At 33.3% G+C, this 21,986-nt stretch overlaps 1 protein-coding gene and 1 long non-coding RNA gene across 2 annotated transcripts; one reads left to right on the top strand and one right to left on the bottom strand.

The window, feature by feature from the left end:
- Nucleotides 1-4,196: 4,196 nt before the first annotated feature.
- Nucleotides 4,197-20,807, top strand: LOC105218730 (ABC transporter G family member 23). Its single transcript, XM_011194494.3, has 12 exons — nt 4,197-4,357; nt 16,632-17,039; nt 17,132-17,291; nt 17,523-17,785; nt 17,978-18,071; nt 18,141-18,535; nt 18,604-18,835; nt 19,003-19,180; nt 19,370-19,556; nt 19,630-19,895; nt 19,976-20,062; nt 20,126-20,807. Exons 2-12 carry the CDS (start codon nt 16,936-16,938, stop codon nt 20,335-20,337), a joined length of 2,178 nt encoding a protein of 725 aa, XP_011192796.1. The 5' UTR covers nt 4,197-4,357; nt 16,632-16,935; the 3' UTR covers nt 20,338-20,807.
- On the bottom strand, nt 20,423-21,811 carry LOC128921791 (uncharacterized). Its single transcript, XR_008471096.1, has 2 exons — nt 20,980-21,811; nt 20,423-20,527 (listed from the first exon to the last, which is right to left on the bottom strand). It is a non-coding gene; the product is annotated as an uncharacterized LOC128921791 (long non-coding RNA).
- Nucleotides 21,812-21,986: the final 175 nt, after the last annotated feature.

Genomic DNA, 21,986 nt, shown 5'->3' with positions numbered 1-21,986 from the left:
AAAGTTATTGAGATTTTGAAGATAATGTCATAAAGCCGCTATTATAGAAGCTTTCGTAACTATTTTCAAAAGTTTGCCATAGACAGGGTCACATAATAATCACTTGGTGATGGCCTGGACTATAGGGTGAAAGGAAAAGAACCGCCTTTCACAATGCGAGATATAAATGACAGAAGTCATCTCTTTGAAAATAACTGATTCTTTTCACGAGACCTACTATTTTCGAATATTGGCCTTAATGCTCATATTTGTACTTAAGGGACTATACCAGAATTTTTTTAAAGAAAGTACTCGATCGAATTTTTCGAAGTTTTTTGTACATAATAAGGTGTACTTTCAACTATATTTTAAGATTTCTATTTTACAAAAATTTTGAAAAATAAACGAGTTATGGCTGTCTTGGGAGGTGCCAAAAAAACGTTTCCCAACTGCTGACATGATTCCGACCGAATGAGTAACTGAAACACAAAAATTGAAAAATGTTATTAAAGTTGAATATATTCCCTATACAATGACCTACAATAATTGAAAAATATCAAACATTAACAAAATGGCGTAGTTCTGAAAAAAAATTTAGATTTTTTAGGTAAAAAATTATCGTTTTTTAAATGTCAAATTGACAATTTTCAACAAAACAAAAAGATCGCAGGTCTTTGTATAGTAAACATATTCAAGAATACTTAGTTTAAATTTGAAGCCAATCGGTCAATCGCATTGAGTTATGATGTCAGCAATTTTGTGAAAAGTCGTTTCGAGAAAAACGCGAATAATCGAAACTATAGCGGCTTATACCTGTGAGCGATTTCTCTTTGGAAGGCTGCAATTCAAAAACTATTCAAGATACGACCTTACCGCTTTCACGGGATATTTTCGAAATTATAAACTATAGAATAAGCAAAAAAACCGGGTTTTTGAAAATATCACACCGTTATACCTCCTTAAAGAAAAAAAGCTATATGGCTGATTGCTGATTCGCTTTGAGAAAACGCGAATCACTTATTTGTTCTATCTCTATCAACATATATCTTATAATAATATTATAATTTATTTAGTTTTGAGTATTAATTAAATGAATAAACAACTTCATATTTACATATGAATTGAGTTGTTTACTTATTTTGTGATGTTATTTGTCTTTGTAATTATTTTGTTACTATACTAATTTACTAAATAAAGTTGTTGATGAAAGAATCGGCATCGGCATCGGCCGATTCTTTGCCAACTGGCCGATTAATCGGCATCGGCCAAAATTTTGGTATCGGTCGGACACTAGTAATAAGCATCTAAGTTCTCACATAAGCAAAATATAATAAAGTAAACTTTAGCACTGAAAAAAAAATCATTATTCGAGTAGAATATATTTTAAATATTTCACTATAGTGTATATTTGTGTGGAAATTTGTAAAACATACATACAAATGCACATTGCATATTCATTATCGATATCAGTATCCGGCCCTAAAACGCATTATTCACCCATACACATACATAGTTACATATGTAAATACCGTACATGCATATTTAAACTTTTAAATTTTGTTTTAAAGCTTGCATGCAAATGACATAAAACAAATTAATCATCTCGTTAGCGAGAATAGGTAGAACAATTTATTCTAAATAGGTTGATATATGTATGCATAAATATAAGTGGTGGGCACGAATTTGAACTGAATGATTATATCACATGCAAATAGTAGTAATAAATATCTAATTTAATTTTTATTAGACTTAAAATCACTTAATTTAATTACAGCATGAAATTCATGGGACAATATTACATTTTTGTTGAGGTTCCAAGCATTTTCTAACTCTGCTTGTTATTTTCTATAGATTTTCAACGAGATTCAAATCTGGTGAATGCATCTTTCCAAACTGATGTGTTTGAGAGAAAAGAACGTTTGTTGAAACGACGCATCGGAGTTTCCTCTTAACTTTCTTATCTGTTGGAAAACGTTTAACGTTTTAAATGTATTTTAAATTGTATGATGGAACGGAATTTTCAACACTCGGCGGAGTGACAAAGCATTTTAGTAGTCAAAAGCAAATAACATATCATGTGACAAACTAAAATCGGTGAATTAATTCAAATATTGTATACAATCGCCATATCTTAGTGCTTCAAATATTTAATTGATTTTTCGAAAACCTCTAATTTTTTTATTTTCATTCTCAACTTTAAATTTTGTGTACAACAAGTAAGAAATATACGACAATTGTTTGTGTTCGATCCTATATGGGCTCAATAGCCAATTATAACACTAATTGAAAGATTATATTACAATAATTATTCATATAAATTTATACATACTAATAACCACAAACAAATATCAACGAAACCACAACACTGTACGAAATGGTTATGCAAAGAATTCGGTTTCAAGGTCAACCGTATCGACAACTGAAAGTGATGTAACATAACCAATGTTTCTTTAACAATAAGAAAGCTAACCTTGAAATGAAGAGCAGCGACATATGGACGAAATGAGTAGTAGTGTTCATACAATATTTACATAAATTTATGCGAGTGAAAAATTTAAGTAACCCATCCATAATAGATAGCCATAAGCATGCATCCCGACTATAAAGGTGTGCATATGCGTGTATAATTTGAAATGTAAATGCGTGAACCGAACAAACAAACAAAAAACGTAATACTGGTATATGGTTTTATTCCCTCTTTGAAGCACACACACAAAATCCGAAATGGTGTAGGAGCGAATGAGCATATGTAAATATGCGCATATTGAATATATTTTTACATATGTATGTATATGTGAGCAGGTGAATCGCCGCAATGGAAATTGCTGTTGGTTTCTGAAGGCAATCACTTGTATATCAGCTTCGTTTAAGACTAGTTACAATTGGTCTAGGTTTAATTAAAAAACAAAAAAGAAAACAGTGGAAAATGGGTGAAATAAGTACTTCATTATACATAATTGTTTTCGCATAATATTTTTTAGTGTAATTAAATATTTTTTCTTTAATATTTTGCCAATTAAATAAATTAAATATATAATATACACTTTTAATATGTCTTTAATTAACTTAAACGAAATAAAAGCATACCAGCAGCTTTTAAAGAAAAAATAATTTGTTCGAAAAGTTATTATTGATATAGATACAGTTATTATTAATATATGTAGTTAAAATCAGAATGTAGTAAGAGTTAAAACAATCAAGTATGTGGAGTTTGTGCTGGGTTCAAAGCCGGTCCACGTCTAAATTTACATAAAATAGTTTAAAAAAAAATTTGAGCGTAGTTAACAATTTATTGACGCCTTTCGAATGTTACTCCAGTAAATCTAACTATTTCACTATGGAAATTGTCTGCTAAAGTCAACGACACTGAATTCGGCAAAACATCAGTGTTTGTTTAACAAATTAACATAAGATTGGCAATATGCTTCTCGTTGACCCCAATAGCGGCAAAACATTTTTTTTTTCTGTTTTTATGATATTTAGTTATTTTTGCGCACATTTATTATGTTTAGCCAACATATACATGTATACATATGTATGAAGATGAGTCGGTATTTTTCACCAATATATATTGTAACTCTGTATTTTTTATTTAAAGCACGCGGCTGCAACTCTGACCCAAGAGACGCGTGTGTCTGAATATTATATTTTAATTTTTGAATTTTAGTATAAAATTTAAACCTCGAAACTACATTTTATAGCTCCATAAATGCACATAGAACTGTGTGTTAACTTGGAAGCCAGACGAATTGCAATTTTCCAAAAATAAATTTTATTATTTTTTGTAGGTATGTGTTCTTAAGTTTAGTTTTATGAGTTATTGCCTTTTTTGCGCCCATTCAAATTTATTTTGAAATGATCTATAACTTTACCGGCAATATTTGCGCCATTTTTCATTTTTTTCTTACTTTTTGACCATTTATTTCTCCACCGCCACTATGGTCTATATACATATACATAGTATATAAGTATGTGTTATATATATTTGTATGCATTTTTATATATATTTTGCACTGTTGTTTCTTCCACCAAGTCATCTTCATGGATAATGCAATACCTTTATATTAGTTTACTCCTATCGCTTTACTGTACGCAATTGAGAGTGAGTAAAGCTTGAACTGCACACATTCGAATCTATTTTTGTATATATGTATGTGTATGAATGTGTGTGTGAGTGCGCTTTTACGCTAAGTGCTAGCGAATATTGTGTTTTAACAACAGATTTTGCCACGGTTTGCCAGTCGTTTGCGCGATCGCTTAGTTTCAGTTACGAATTGTCTCTGATACGCGAAGTTTGGCACGGTGCGCAATCGCAACCGTTGTAGTTTTTTGTTGGTGTGAAGGAAGTGAAGCAATTGCTAAATCATCTGGTTTTATGGTAGGCAAAACAAAAAACATATAAATATATAGAAAATTTGAGACAATCAAAAATGTTGGCAGAAATTGTTGAAACTAGTGTTGAATGTTTTTTTTTATTGAAAATAATAGTGTGGTGAAGTAAATAAAATATTTTATGCTACTTTTTTTCGAACTGTAAAATCTATAAATATGTAAACCTTCCTTGCGTTTTAGCGCTTTATTTTAAGGCTCTAATTCATACGCTCACAAATTGTCGCTGAAACAAAAGACTCAAGGCACAAACTGGATGCATACGTACGAGTACATATGTATGTATGCAAGTTAGTGCTTGCGCATTTACTATATGCTAGTGCTGGTGCTGTTGCTGTTGCTGCTATTTGTGCTTCGAATTGCTGATTAACCGAAAATTACGTGCACATGTTGAAAAAGTGGAATAGCAAATATTACAAAATGTGTTAATTTTTCCATAAAAATTTTTGTTTGTTCGTGTGTGTGTGTGTGCGTTGCAGCAAGTGGCTGTTTCTTTTAGAGTGGTGTTAGTAGTGTGCTAGCCACAAGCATGTGCTTACATACAGACAAACTTACATAGAAATGTAGACAGAGTTGTTGTGCATTGAGCAAATCAATTTGTAACTGTCTTATGTTCCACAAACTATTTTGTATATTTGCGCAAAAGCTCATATTAATTGTAAATATTACAAAAATACAGGCACTTACATACATTAATTTTACAAACCTATGCAAATATTCATAACAACAATTACCAATTATGAATATGTCAGTTTCATGTAAATTCTGCTTCAAGAAGTACTTAAATGACAAGCATACATACTTACACATGTCAACTGTTATTTACATATTCTGACAATTACATATATATTTTTGTTGTCAACTTTTTAGTTTCCTACATACATACATATGTAAATATACATGCATGCGTTCACAGGACTTTACAGCTGTTTTGCCATTGAAGCTCAGCTCGCAATGCCAACGGTAATTGCAAACAGGAAAAATCCCAAAATTCAACAACTGTTGTCTGTCTGTTACATTGGCAATTGTAGCAAGTGAATGTACACTAGAGTATATCTATGTATGTATGTATATATGTAGTATGTGTGTATGTCGCTTGACTTCCTTATATGTCAGCTGCGGCAACCGAAACATGCGCCACAAATGTAAATAAATGTGCAACGCACACAACAAAGGTGTATTCCAAAGTAAACGGAAAATAAAATGTATTTTACTGACACTTGTTGATAAAAATTTTAGTTACTTTTCAATTTTATTTGAAAATAATTTGAAAACTACTGTCTAAAATAAATTGAAAATTTGGACTTTGTTTTTTTTTTTTGCTAAATTTTTTGAATTTGCTAAAATCGGTCTTAAGTAATCGGACGATTAAATCGATTAAATCGTTTTATATCGATCTTGGACATTTGTGTCAACATTAACCTAACAAAATATTTGTAGAGATCTCTTTGCATCCCAAACTTATTCTCAACTGAAAATGTCACTTTTTCGAGTCGAATTCTCGACATTTGCGGGAAATTTTGCTTTTCTTTTTTAATTCAAAGAAAAGTGCGGCTGAGGCTCATCGACATTTGTAACCGTTTTTAAACTTAAATTTACAAAAAAGCGGTGGAACCAAAGTTGTAGACCTAATATTTTTTTATTGACTATATAAGCTACCACAGTAGCATAACGGCGTTTTTGCGGTTAATGAAGTCATGAGTTAAAAAATAACTTTTAGCGTTCGCAAGAGCGAGCTTTCATGACAAAATCTACTTTTTTTGAGTATTTATTTTTCCGGCAGATTGAAACCTAAGTAAAAAGTGTATTCTCGGATTTTCGAAGTTAGCATTCAAAATCTGAATATTTGCCTTCGAAAAAAGTTTTTTTCATGAATTTTATTTATTATATATATATATTTGGCGTAGGAACCGCTTTAAGCGATTATAGCCGTATCCACCAGAGCGCGCCACTCATTCCTCCTTTTTGCTTTTTGGCGCCAACTGGAAACACCAAGTGAAGCCAGGTCACTTTGCACTTGGTCTTTCCACCGGAGTGGAGGTCGTCCACTTACTCAGGATATAATTGCGGAAAAATTCAAAATATCAATACAATCTACATTATTCTTCTAATTACTTCTTATTCTTCGTCGGATGTTCGGAAAAATAAAAACTTTATACAACTTACACTATACAAAACTTTATACAGTTGCACTTTCATAACACGAAGTTCTCCATAACTCGCACGCTTGGATTGACTATAGAAGTCAAATTTCATACAAATTACCTTCCATAACTTTAAATCTCTCTAACTCGTAGTTTTTTTTATGTATTATGGTGATTCGAGTTAGGTAAGTTCAACTGTATTTCGAAAAATACTGCACCAATTTTTGAAAATTAGAGCGTTATACAGTGTTATTTATGAAATCACAGCAATATAATCTATCAATATTTTCATTAAATCTGTTATTTTTGGAACGCTCCCTTTATGAAACGCCGCAACTAAAACCAAGTCGGTTTCTACTTCAAAAACACTTGTCTACAACGATCAGCGTCTTCCACCGCCATACAGCAGCAGCAGGCAGCAATCAGCCACTACCCATACACCAGCAATATCAGTACAGAGTATTGGCGCAGCGATATCGCGCCACTAACCACAATCCACATACTGCAACAAAACCATATTGAGTAATGGGCGAACTCCAATCGGTTGCTCAATGTGTTGTGTGTGACGGTGTAGCATGCCACAGCGAGTAGTAGTAATCTCAACTGTGAGTTCCACAAACGAGTGTGAGCGTAATTTTAGCAGTCCTACCTCACGGCGCCGTTGCAAAACTCGTTGCTTACCATCCACTTTGTTTATATAACTTTGCTTGGCTACTTCTTGGTTTATTTTGATTTTGTTTTTGCCATTTTATTTACAATACTCATACCAGTAAGCGCTTAAGAGGCGTTTTGGGGCAACAGTTGGGCGCAGTTAATTCATTATAATGTTGCAAATTATTGCTTTGGCAGCGTTTCGCAAATGGAAGATGCATTTAAATAATTAATAACAATTCAGTTTTTTCCCGTTATACAATCATTGTTCTACTGAACTGTCAATTGATTGAGCCCATAAAAAAATACATTCGTTTGTATTTGCATAGATAATCCCCTCAGATGCAGTTGCGTCGTGTCGTTGCGTGTCAGTAAGTGAGAAATATGATTAATAATAATAGCGCCTGTGACGTTCTTTAATCGCTTTTTGTGACCAAACATGCGCTCGCGGCCCACCTAGACAAAGTGACAATGTGAATATCGTAAAATTTGAATATTCGCTTTAATTTGTGTACGCTGAAAAATTCAATGCAATTTGAAATTACAAATTAATAAACGCGCATTTATTTATTTTTGTTGTTTGTTTTTGTTTTCGTTGGTTTTTTTAAGTTTTCTTCGTAATTGCAGTTGCACAAGCACACACACGCGCCATAACTGACCTTGGAGTTTGTGTACTTACACACCTATTTCATATATTCGATGTATGTATGTATATATATACATAGATACACTTATAGGTAGTAAAAACGATGCATCATTTTATTTCACGCTCATTTGATTGAAATGAAAATTGCATTAAAAATTAACATCTTTTATTATCACAAGGTCAACTTTTTCATAGAGGAGCATAGTACGCTTTTCCAGCAAAAATTGTCATTATGCTACTGAGTTTTCCGAGAGATGCGAGATTTTTTGAGTTGACTTAGAACTACTGCAAATGCTTACCTGTGAAACGCTATTAAATTGATGCGAGTTTTTACACATTTTGACATGTTTTTTTACACTTTTAAGAGGCTTTTTTATTTACTATTATTATGAAGTTTGATGACAACAGCTGATCATATTGAATTTTTCGCAGCCAACTTCGCACTTAACCGCTTTACCGTTATATATTTGAACAGCTGATATAGTAAGACTCTTATGTAAACATTTTTGTTAAATGTTTTGAAATATTTTGACTTTGGTGTCCTATAGAATATGGAAGATCGAAAACAGCATTTTCGACATATTTTACTGATTTACAATCAAAAAGGTGGAAATGCAGTTCAAACAAGGGGAAAATAATGTGATGTACTAAAATTGGAAGGCAAAATTTCGTTCCCGCAATTTCGAACTTGAGGATCCACCACGTCTTGGAATGTCTCTTGAAGCCGCTAAGGTTAAAATAATGTCATTGGTCGATGCAAATTGTCGAATAACAAAAGATTAAATTTGTCAATCCCGACCGTGCTCAAGAACAAGAAACTTCTAGGAAGCTTGGTTTCCTCAGGTTCTTACAGAACGAAATTTGATTTGCTTATCAAACGTCATAAAAGTCATCCATTTTTGAAGAGCCAGTAGAAACTGGCGACGAAAAGTGGGTTGTTTACAAGAATGTAAAACGCAAGATATCATGGTCTAAAAAGGATGAACCAGATCAAACCACTTCGAAGGCCGATAGTCAAAAATGTTATGTCGTTTGTTTGGTGGGATTTCAAAGGGATCGTTCATTTTGAGCTTTTGCCCGACAATACCACAATTAATTCTGAAGTATATTGTGAACAGCTGGACAAATTGAGTGATGCAGAAGAGGCCAGAATTTGTCAAAAATAAAATTGTATTCCACCAGGATAACGCGAGACCTCATACAAGTTTGATGATTCGCCAAAAAATTTTCCTGCTTGAATGCGATGTATTAACACAGTCACCATATTCTCCAGACTTGACACCTTCGGACTATTATTTGTTGCGGTCTCTGCAAAATTTTTTGGTTGGGTGAACCTTCACCTCAAATGAGGACGTCAAAAAACAATGTGGACATTTTTTTTTGCACGCAAGAATCAAACATATTATGAGCGGGGAATCAATCAATCAATATATAATTTAAAAAAAATTTTACATTACAATTGCATTTAAATTGAAAAAAAAAATTAAACAACAAACCTACTTAGTGAACGACGCAATATAATTGCCGGGAAGCAAGTGAAAGGGAGCTATTGATACAAAATGAGTCTAGTTTTAAAGCGATAACGGAATTTTTGTTTACTTTAACAATTTTACAGCAATAAATTAATTATTTTTGTTGGAATTCATATATTTATATATTTAAATTTGGCAGCTGAAAAAAAGTTTTTGTTAATTTTTTTAAAGTTCCCTAAAGTGGTGATAGTCGACTAATAAATTTTTTTTTTAAGCTATCGTTTCATAGCAGGCAATTTTTAACAAACGCCTGTATTTCTGCAATAAAATCTCATCTCCTAAAACCCGTTAACCGTTTAAAGTCGGCTTATGCTATTTAGGTCTCATCATTTATCGAATACTCGTAACAATAAAGCGCAATCGAAGAAGACGCTCAACCAAGCGTTTAGCATGAATGTAGTAGGCGCCATTAAGTCTGCATACATACGAACATATTTGTGAAATATAGTACGTTGTTGTTGGGAAAACCCCAATTCAGTGTATTACACAGATATTAACCCAAATATGCGCTTAAGTGTGATGTTATTAACATAACCACACATTTAAATATGCATATATGTATACTTAAATGTATCTACATTTGTACATATGTATATGTATATAGTGCATAAGTATATAATTTTGTTTAACGATTCCAACCAAACATTTACTTAATTACTATTGCAACTAAAAATCAAGTTGAGCAATTTTTATACCCAGACCCAGACAACATTTTAAATTTAAAATTTGTTTGTTTGTTTACAAAAGCAAAAACAAAAACAAACAATGCACAAAAACTATTGCAGAAGCGTGTTACAACAAAGGCAATAGAACTAATACATTAACCTCTGCAAGAAAATGAAATGAAATCAAGAGAAATAAACCGAAAACACCGTAAAGCGAATGCAAATGAACATTTGAACGCAAATATTCACTTACAAAGTCAAACATTAAATTTACTTATGAACGCATGTGCATACGTATGTATGTATGTATTTAAACTAGATACCATGAGTATACTCTTACATAGGAAACGTGCGCAAAGAAGACAGAGTGCCTTTGGTGCTTTGGTTAACGTTGAAAACGTTAAAAGAGAGTTACGAGGTCAACACTTACAAATGGGAAAAAGAAACGAGTTAAACCACGAAGAGACCACGCAAAAGACTGCAAAAGCAATTAACCCATAAGAGACTTTGCTATTGAATAGCAGTCAATAAAATGCAGGCATTACAAAAATTCGTTGTAATAAAACTAAATTAAGTAAACACACACACAGCCGCACTTACATATGTATGTACATAAATATAAAAAAAAATTAAAGGGTATCACAAGTCCGAAAATGTAATATACTTTGTACGTGCGCATGCACAACTACATACATACAAATGTACATATGTATGTAAATAGTCGCATGTGAATGTGGATGCATCGCAACGGGTAAATGGACTGTTGGATGGACTGTCTGCTGTAAAAAAAAAATAAACGAACCATCCCAAGGTTGCCAGCAGGTTTGTAATATCAGCATTGCGCTGCCGTGCCATGCCGGCTCCAACAGCGGGTTTTATGCAATATACATGCTACGAAATGTCGAAAATGTACCGAAATGCCGCCGTCGAATGAACGTGTGTATGTATGTATGTATGGAGTTTATCCCGCTGCAGCAAGTGCTGTGTAAATCAGCTGGCGGCAGAGAGCAACAGCAACAACAACAGCGTTTTGTAAAACCAGAAGCAGTTCGCAGTGTTTTTATTTCGCTGGTTTTGTCATGCGCTTGAGACAGGCAAACACGCTTTATAAGAGTGCAAAATGAGTAAATAGTCAAAGACACAGCTCACAACTTCCACTTAACGATCTTCTGACGGCGCTTGTGTGTGTGTGTGTGTGTGTATGTCGCTGGGTATTTGTGCAAACAATCTATCCATGACACTAATTATTTTATATGCACATAAGAACCGCTAAGAAATATACGAGCACACACATACTTAAATAGCATGCATTATATCTGTATGTATGTATGTTTGTATGCATTGAATTAATTGCGTTTAGAGAAAAAAATATTTTAATTGATGAGCGAAGAATTGTCGAATTTTTATTCGTTTATATAACAGCTAACTAATAATATTAATTTGTATGTATGTAGGTGAATTGTTATAACAATGTTTGCGTAACATAAAAAATACCGTTATTACAGTAAGCGAGGTCAGAGTTGTTGAAATCTGTAACTTTCCTAATTACCAAAATTTTATGAGAACTTTTAATTGTTAGCTGAAAGTGGAAACTTTTAAGCTATTAGCACAATCTTTCATCAATCTACTACAAAACCATTCGCTATTTGCGTGTTTTAATTGAACTATAAAAATATACTTATACAAGTATTTAATAATCATGGTTTACAAATATTTCCAAGAAGAAAGAACCGAACTGTGCTAACTTAACTTAACTAAACTTCTTCTAACTGCTGTTTGAGTTCTGTTTGTTATATGAGTTCTGACGTAATCCGAAATATGAGTGATGAATTCAAGTCACATCCAAATGACTAACGATTTTAAGATAATAAATGTTTTTACAAAAAAAGTGCTGAAATAGTTTCAAAATCTTATTAGAAACGTTAAATCTCTATTGTTGTTGTTGTTAGAACTATAAACCAGACCCTGGTTGAAACAGAAAGCATAAATCTAGTTGTGATCGATATCCTCTAACGGGAAACAGGAAATAGGCTGTTTCGTTAAGATCGGACCATAGAGTGAGTGGTATTAGATGAGTGAGGTTCGTTGAGAAGGTAAAGCTATGGTTAGTATCTTGCGGGGATTCGTTGCATGCGGAGCATTTATTCGGTATTCTGGGTCTGGGGCCCCAGAATGAAGTTGCGCAAGTTATGAATCTTGTTTCACGAGGAAACTCGAGTGCGTCGTCTCCCACAAGCAGTGGTTTGACTCCAAGAACGCCATTCATTGGTTGGGAGTCGGCCGATGCCGATTCTTTCATCAACAACTTTATTTAGTGAATTAGTATAGTAACAAAATAATTACAAAGCCAAATAACATCACAAAATAAGTAAACAACTCAATTCATATGTAAATATGAAGTTGTTTATTCATTTAATTAATACTCAAAACTAAATAAATTTTAATATTATTATAAGATATATGTTGATAGAGATAGAACAAATAAGTTATACGCGTTTTCTCAAAGCGAATCAGCAATCAGCAATATAGCTTTTTTCCTTTAAGGAGGTATACCGGTGTGACATTTTCAAAAACTCGGTTTTTTTTTGCTTATTTTATAGTTTATAATTTCGAAAATATCCCGTGAAAACAGTAAGGTCGTATCTTGAATAGTTTTTGAATTGCAGCGTTCCAAAGAGCAATCGCTCACAGGTATAAGCCGCTATAGTTTCGATTATTCGCGTTTTTCTCGAAACGACTTTTCACAAAATTGCTGACATCATAACTCAATACGATTGACCAATTGGCTTCAAATTTAAAGTAAGTATTCTTGAATATGTTTACTATACAATGACCTACGATCTTTTTGATTTGTTGAAAATAGTCAATTTGGCATTTAAAAAACAATAATTTTTACCTAAAAAATCTAAATTTTTTTTCAGAACTACGCCATTTTGTTAATGTTTGATATTTTTCAATTATTGTAGGTCATTGTATAGGGAATATATTCAACTTTAATAACATTCTTCGATTTTTGTGTTTCAGTTACTCATTCGGTCGGAATCATGTCAGCAGTTGGGAAACTTTTTTTTGGCACCTCCCAAGACAGCCATAACTCCTTTATTTTTCAAAATTTTTGTAAAATAGAAATCTTAAAATATAGTTGAAAGTACACCTTATTATGTCCAAAAAACTTCGAAACATTCGATCGAGTACTTTCTTTAAAAAAATTCTGGTATAGCTCATAAGTACAAATATGAGCATTAAGGCCAATATTCGAAAATAGTAGGTCTCGTAAAAATAATCAGTTATTTTCAAAGAGATGACTTTTGTCATTTATATCTCGCATTGTGAAAGGCGGCAAATAGTGATAGTGACACACTATAAACTTCGGAATCTTGTTTGGGAGGTTCGTTTCCTTTCACCCTATAGTCCAGGCCATCACCAAGTGATTATTATGTGACCCTATCTATGGCAAACTTTTGAAAATAGTTACGAATGCTTCTATAATAGTGGCTTTATGACAGTATCTTCAGAATCTCAATAACTTTAAACAAAACTGTGCATATTTGGCATAAATAGAATATTTCTAGCAGTGCTAAATAAAACCTTTCAAGAATGCAAAATTATTGACTTTCTTTTTACTAGACTTAAATTACAACCATGATGAATTATTAGTTTAGTCAAATGTGATTCACTGTGTTATATATGGTAAATAGAAGAAATAAAATTTTATGCTCTAAAGAAATCAAAAAAGTAAAAAAAAAAATATATTTTAGTGTAACCCGAAAGAAGTAGAAAGAATCGGCCAAATATGGCCGATGCCGATACCGATGCCGATGCTTAATTTTGTGGCCGATACTGGCCGATGCCGATACCAAGGCCGATTAATCGGTCGGTCTCTAGTTCTTTATGCTCCTTGGCAGGTAGCATGTTGGCCTCATAGTGTTTATGGTCTTCAGGTGGCATCAAGAGGCAAACTGTGATTATCCGGGTCCTACTGCATACAAGCGACCATACCGGTGCTACTTAGTTGACGACCGGCCAGCCAATTACCTTATTAGTGGCTAGCAATGTTTCTCTGTCTTTTTCGCAAGTACTATCGGCGAGCGATTTAGGAATTTGTTGCGTCTCTGTTTATTGGTGAAAATCATGGTCGTATGCAGAATGAAGTGCAGACTGTTAAATGTAAAGCCCAATATTTTGTGGTTATTAACTGTCGGAATTGAAATGTCCTCGAAGTGGATGTTTAGTTTGTACTCCTTTGAGTTGGTAAATAGGGTCGCCGTGGAGAGAGTGTCAGGTTCCGCGCAGAGAAGAAGCGAGAAAGGTTGAGGAGATTTCGTCATTTATTAAACCTCTTATAGGCCACGTCTTTTAAACCTCTTCTGAGTCAAACCTTTTTAAACATTCTAAAACCCTATTTTCCCTGCAGTTCGTGAGTTATCGCTTATAGAGACTTATAGAGGACATACTGACCAACATCACGAAATTTGTTAAAATATTTATAACTCAATTGTTAGCACATTAGGCGTACTAAACTTTAATACTTTTTTGTAATTTATTTTATAAGTGCTTGTAGATTTATTCGCGTAAAATTCTAAGCTTTGAACCCGCCTACGTGCAATAAATTAACTGCAACAAAAAGTTTTTACGAAATTAATTATTTTCAACGGCGTCATTAAACTTTAAGTATGAGTGGGCAAAAACTTAAACAATTTAATGCACAAATGCACTTTTAGGTCAGAAATTAATTAAATGTCTGAATATAGTATATATAATATATATGCATATAAACAATTTCTGGAACTAATGAATAATAGATATGAGTTTTAAGAGTAATGAATAAATTATTATTTATACTTCCGAGAGGCCTTTACCCACTTACATACATATATATAAAGTATCATACAGACATACAATATTATATTCATACTTATATATTTAAAATTTATACATATATACATCTTTGTATATTTATTTTGACGCATGTATGCATAGAACACACCATTCCTCAAACGAACGCATTTGGAATATTAATTGCTTAGAAGCAAAAAAAAATTAGAACCTACATACGTAGGATAAACATATACATACTCGCATGTGACTAGATAAATAAATCCATCTTTCATCTAAATTTTTTCATTATTTATTCGAAATCTCAATTGCACTATACACACTCGCCTACAGTATTGCAAAATAATATTCATGAGTAGAAATATAGTTAGGCAACAACCAAATATTTGTTGATTATATCATATGTCTAGTGTTGAATTGATATGCTGAACGAGACATTATACAATTTTTCAAATGCATGCAAACACACACTTGTATAAATAACATAGAGAACTTACGGATTGCGCCTTAAAAATAATTAAATTCTTGATCAAAAGTAAGGAAGGGCTTAATTTGGGAGCGACGGAATACCAGAAATGATCTTACTGCGAGGGCTGCTATATATATTTCTGGCCTAATAATGAAAATAGGAATATTTATCAACGAAAATGGTTTTATTGTTTTTCAAAATATGCTCCATCAAGATTTATACACTTTTGCATGCGCTCAAACCAATTTTCGAAGCACTTTTTTGAGACTTTTTTTGAGCGATTGTCAAATTGTGCGGGATCCAACGAGAACAAACCTTTTTTACGGCCAGGTGTTCATGCAATATCGAATGTATGCTGGTGGGAGAAATGCATAGGCATGCCTCTATCTGAAGGTATGTTACATGAGGGTCTTGCATTATCAGTTCACGTACGGCATCGATGTTTTCTGGCACAACGGCTGTTTTTGGACGACCTTTACGACCTTCGTCTTTGAGCGAGCGTCGGCCACGATTGAATTCGTTGTACCAGTTTTTCACAGTGCTATAGGATGGTGCTTCATAGCCATACAAAGATTTTAGTTCATCGATGCACTCTTGTCGCGATAATCCACGTCGAAAGTTGTGAAAAATGATCGCACGAAAATGTTCACGAGTTAATTCAATTTTTTGGCCGAGATGAATTTTTTAATTCCCTGTAAATAAAACAATTCACGATTAAATTACAAAACGTTCTGAGTGATGTTATGCTAAAAAATGTCAAACTTTCCAATGGAAATGTCAGATTACACCTGGCAACACTTAGTGTTGCCTAGACCAGAAATATATATAGCAGCCCTCGTATTGGGGATGGAAGCTAAGGGAAGATTTATCGTTCGATATATACAGTATAAAATCAACCGAAAATATGGAAATCCTCATTTCCAATTCACCATTTTTGGATCACATTTTATATAGATGAAATACTAAAAAATATCATCCTGCAGACCAGATAAGTTAAGTTTACGACACCTTTTTTTTAGTGTAATCTGTCTAACCATTAGCTATTTATTTTAGTTCAATATTATTGTGCATTATAGATAACTCAAAAATTTCCTTTGAGCTCTTCCAGTGTCTATAAAGTATTTTATATCAACAATTTCTAAGCTCCATAGAAGACATTAAAATTAATGTAATAGCAAAATATACGCATTTAGATATGTATTGACGCATGTAAATGTAAATATATTTATAAAGTATGTATGTATGTACATATATTTGTCTATAAGTCGTCTTTCATCAAGTTCTTATAAGGTTCCTGTTTTGTATGCTATTTTTTTCCAGTTTGTACACGGTCTGAATAATTTATGCCGTCCGACTATTCTGAAGCCAGTGTGAGCACCACATAAACGTCAACGTCTCCAGCAGCAGCAACAGCATACCAACAGCAACAACAGATCACAGTTACGTGCATATTTATATATCCGCCGCAGGTTTTCAACATACTCTTACATATAACTGGCTTACACTGGTGCCAAGAGATTATATCCAGCGAGTCAACTATATGTACGAGTATAGAAAAGTAAACATAAACCAAAATTAACGAAAATATATACAATTAAGCAAAAAATTAAATAAAACGGACAACATGGCAGCGGTAGAGGTGCGCAATGGCTACAAATACTATGGCAGTAAATCAAAGCCCAAAATTATACTCAACTACTTGAATATGAATGTAATGCGCGGTTCAATGTGAGTATGATTTATTACATTTCAAGCACTCTACTTCACTAGGGTGAGCTCTTCTTTATATGTTGTTGTTTTTATTTTATTGCTATCTCTAGATATGGCCTACTTGGTGCCTCAGGTTGCGGCAAAACTACACTACTCTCCTGTTTAGTCGGCCAGCGTCAGCTTAATAGCGGTGAAGTCACAGTTCTAGGCATGAAGCCGGGACAACCGGGCAGTGGTATACCGGGTTCACGTATTGGTTATATGCCACAGGTAGGTACTAAATGGAGATATGTACCATTAGATGGCATATACATAGAGTGCATACCAATCAATAGCGAAACTTCTCTCAAAAAATTGGTAGATTCAGTTATAAAATAATTTTTAAGTCTCTTTAATAGAAGTACTGTTGGTTCATTTCATAATGTTGAAGTATTTTTAAAATTTTTCTTTCTATATGTAATTGTTTTTACTTTATAAAATTTTATATTTACAAAAAAACAGGAAATCGCGCTGGTCGATGAGATGACAGTGAAAGAGACCATATTCTATTTTGGACGTATTTATGGTTTGAAGGAAGAACAAATTCGGGAAAAATTCAAAATATTACGTTCACTATTGCAGCTGCCGCCACCAAGACAACTGGTGAAGAATTGTAGCGGTGGTCAGCAGCGACGGGTCTCATTCGCATGCGCCATGATACACGAACCAGAATTACTAATACTAGACGAACCGACAGTGGGTTTAGATCCTATGCTACGTGAGAAGTAAGTATTTGCGGAGGGTATATGTGAAACACAATGATACTTGTTGACAACTATGTGATCTTTAAGTTCTTTAATATATCCCAAAAGTAAGATCAGAATGGAAATGGTACATCCATAAACCTCTTAGAATATTGATCTATAATATTTGTCTAAACCCAAATTTACCTCAATACTTACTTTTTTTTCCACCAGAATATGGGACTTTCTTGTGGACAGCACTAGGAATAGCAAAATGGCTGTGATCATTACTACACATTATATAGAAGAGGCGAAGAAAGCCAATTGCGTAAGTTCAATAAAAATATGTACATATGTATGTATGTCAATATGTAAATATCTATGCTTTTCGCTTTAGATCGGCTTAATGCGAAATGGTGTGCTATTGGCGGAAGATACGCCAATAAATATAATGATTAAATTTGAATGCAATTCCATTGAGGATGCCTTTTTAATATTGAGTCAAAAACAAGGCGACTCGGATGTTGTGCAGCCAAACACGATCAACACCACCCAGCCGCCTGCAATTATGCATTCTGTGGAAGTAATTGACGCAACCTCGCCGGAACCCAACGACATGTGCAAAAAACTACCGTTAGTCGATGAAAATGACAACAAAACACAAACAACCGAACAAGACGGTCATTGTCGCGAGCATGAAAACGAGAACAGAAAGCGAATATTTTTCACAACACGCGGCAGAATAAAAGCTTTGATGACAAAAAATTTCGTGCAACTATTCCGACAGCCATCGTAAGTTAAACGAACACCATTTAAGAAGTTTGGTTTTTTATACTAAAATTTAATGTTTCTTTTTTTAGCGGAATAATATTTATGCTGCTCTTCCCGTTAATCCAGCTCACGTGCTTTTATTTGGCCATTGGCAAGACGCCAACAAATCTAAAACTCGGCATCGTCAGTGACGAAGTAAACGATTATGCCACATGCTTTGATCGAAATTTGAGGACTGTCTTTAATCACAATGACACATGCGAATTTCAAAAGATATCGTGTCGATATATAAACGAGTTGGGTGATGATATCGCTGAGAGAGTATGTATTTAACTATTGTTTTTTTTTTTATTGAACTTCAAACACAAGCATACCAAAGTATGAACAATTGGCTAATTAGAAAACAATATTTAAAAAATAAAAAAATAAATAAAAAATAAAAGTGGTAGTTCACAAAGACATATTATCATATATCTATTTCTGTCTAGATATACTACCAAACAGAGGAAGATGCTTATAATGCAGCTAAACGCACTGAGGTCTTGGGTTATATAATGTTCCCCAGCAATTTCTCTGAATCAATGAAAGCACGAATGGAGGATGGACGTTACACGGAGGACGGCGCAGTGGAAAATTCGGCGCTCAGTGTTCACATTGATATGACAGGTAAAGACAGGGTTTTAGCAGTGACAGAAATATTGGAGTAAAGTTGAAAATTATTTAATAGAATTACTTAAAGAATTCGCTAAACTTCATAATGGCTAATGTTATCATATTCTTGATACTTATTTGCAATTAATTTATTTGTTTAACCTTTAACCTATTATATATGTATATTGTTTCCTCAAATGAAAGATCAACAGATCGGCTACTTTATTGAGCGCAAATTACGTGATAGTTTTGGTTCTTTTGTGAAAAACGTGTTGGCTGATTGCAATCTACCAACTGCCTTGGCTAGCATTCCCATACGATTTCACGAACCCGTTTATGGTTCGGTTGATATAGAATTTCAGCAATATGTGGCGCCTGGTGTTGTCATGACGTAAGTTATTTATATTATTTATACTATTTTCTTTAATATTTACAATTTCTTTTACCGAATTTATCATCGGTAGTATGGTGTTCTTTTTGGCTACTTTGATGACTGCAGCCGTCTTCATTTCGGAGCGCATGGATGGTGTGTGGGATCGCACATTGGTAGCTGGAGTATCTGCCATGGAAATGTTGTGGGCGCATCTACTCACACAACTCATTATAATGGCGTTCCAATCTTTTGAGGTTATAATGTATATTGGATTGGTATTTGACACTTACAACAAAGGCGATACAGCAACACTAATTGGCTTATTGACAATGACAGCGTTTTGTGGAATGCTTTTCGGTAAACAAAACAGTTATTTAATATTATTATTTTAATTTTATTTTAATTTTATTTCAATTTAATTTTGTAATTTATTTAAGGTTTGCTCATATCGGTGTATTGTAAATCGCATACAGAAGCGAATTTCGTGGCCACCGGCGCATTTTATCCAATGATAATTCTGTGTGGTGCGTATATTATATTGTATTATTGTAATATTAATAATCATTTAAAAATGTTTCAATTTTAAGGACTACTATGGCCACTGGAAGGCATGCCGAAATCTCTACAAGACATTGTCCTATTCTTTCCATTCACGATCCCATCGATATCAGCTCGAAATATTATAGAAAAAGGTTGGTCAATCACAAATTGGCAAGTGTACAATGGCTTCATAGTAATGTCTGTATGGATAGTTATATTCTTTACACTCTGTATGGTGGGCCTTAAACGTAAAGCTTAAGCCGATCTGCGATTTGGCGCCAAAGAAGAAGTTGTAGTATTAAATTTTACGTATATAATGCAGGTGTAATATGTATATGTATATATATAATTAAATTAAAAAATTATACACTAATTTTAGCAAAAATGGCTTACCATGAAACTCCCAACCGATTTTTGCGTATGCCATATGCTTGCAAATTTTTAAATATCTGCAAAAACATAAATCGATCAACTAAATTATGATCACGCACATACTCATTTTCACCATGAACATAACACTTTTCTCCTTGTTAAAAGAATTTATAATAATTTTGTAGTATGTAGTAGTATACAAAGTATGTGGTAGGGATTGTATGTACTATAGACATAATCACATAGAGTTAAAAACATATGTTTATGTATTTATATACTTATGTAAGAAAAAAAGTGTATATACTATTGGGAATAAAAGAGTAAATATTTAATAAATATGATATTGCATAAAGTAAACTTTTAATCTTTTATTATCTCAACAGTTTCGTTTTCATATTAACATTTACAAACCGTATTTTTTATATTGATTTGTCGGAAAAAATGCAACTTTTATAGAATCAAAGATTTCGATTCGAAAATATTATCATAACGGTTCATAACAAAGTTCGGTATTTAAATGTCAACATACCTTTTATGCACCACGCATTTTACACTTGTTAAGAAATGAACTTAATTTTTCGCCAGCCACAGACAGGAACAAATGGTAATCACTTGGATTGATAGAGCACAATTTCTACCATATTGCCCAAATTTAGCTGTTTCTGAGCAATTGCTTCCTTCGTACGATCTAATTGCTGACTGTACAGGTCCGAATGATTATTCCCTGCCAATCTCTCCAAATACAGCAAATCAGCAAATCATTCTTGGCCGTCAATTCTGACTAAACCACTGCTTGCGCCCGCGGTGGCTCAACGCAATTCGACTTTTTACGCTTGACGTTATCGTAGCAGGCCCATTTATCAACACCAATAAAAATCCGCTTTAGAAATGGATCGATTTTATTGCGATTCAGCAAAGGTTTGCAGATGGAAATTCAATCCATGAAGTTTTTCTTGCTTTAACGACACCCATACATCAAATTCCTTTTTGTATCCAGCGTTATTTAAATAATTCGAAACTGTTTTTTCTGCAATGTTTAGTTCCGGAACAATCGAAGCAGTGCTTACAAGACGAATTATTCCATTCTTTTATCGATATTTTAAACAATCGGTCTTCAGCAGCGTGGCGCATTTTGATATCAAAACTACCGGAACAGAATCGACGACATTAAAAATGCGCGTGATTTGCATTTACAGTATCAAAACTATAAACCCAATCACATTTTCTAACTTCTGGGTTGCGTTATTGCCTTTATCAAAGAAAAATTGTAAAATATGGAGTATTTTATAATTAACGCTTGCTCAAACAACTTTCGTATACAGAGTTAAGCAATCGCAAAGCTCAGGAGATTTTTTTACGAAATTTTATATTTCTAACTTTATATAAAATTATTATCCATAAATTATTAATAACATTTAATATTTTAGATGTGCATTTACACGAACTGAAAGTTTCACAAAATGTCCTCACAATTTTAGTTATCTCAAGCACATTAATCTGGCAACATGCAATGCAACTCTGATATATGCGCTAGCC

This window comes from Zeugodacus cucurbitae, chromosome 2, assembly GCF_028554725.1.
Source record: "Zeugodacus cucurbitae isolate PBARC_wt_2022May chromosome 2, idZeuCucr1.2, whole genome shotgun sequence".
NCBI lineage: Eukaryota > Metazoa > Arthropoda > Insecta > Diptera > Tephritidae > Zeugodacus > Zeugodacus cucurbitae.
The sequence above is the reverse complement of the archived record's forward strand: the minus strand, read 5'-3'. Positions and strand labels throughout refer to the sequence as shown.

Excerpts from the sequence above, each read along its gene's own strand:
- LOC105218730 (XM_011194494.3), top strand. The coding sequence starts at position 16,936 with ATGGCAGCGGTAGAGGTGCGCAATGGCTACAAATACTATGGCAGTAAA. Across the intron at positions 17,786-17,977 it reads GATCCTATGCTACGTGAGAA|AATATGGGACTTTCTTGTGG; the intron begins GTAAGTATTTGC and ends TTTTTCCACCAG. Across the intron at positions 19,557-19,629 it reads GCGCCTGGTGTTGTCATGAC|TATGGTGTTCTTTTTGGCTA; the intron begins GTAAGTTATTTA and ends TATCATCGGTAG.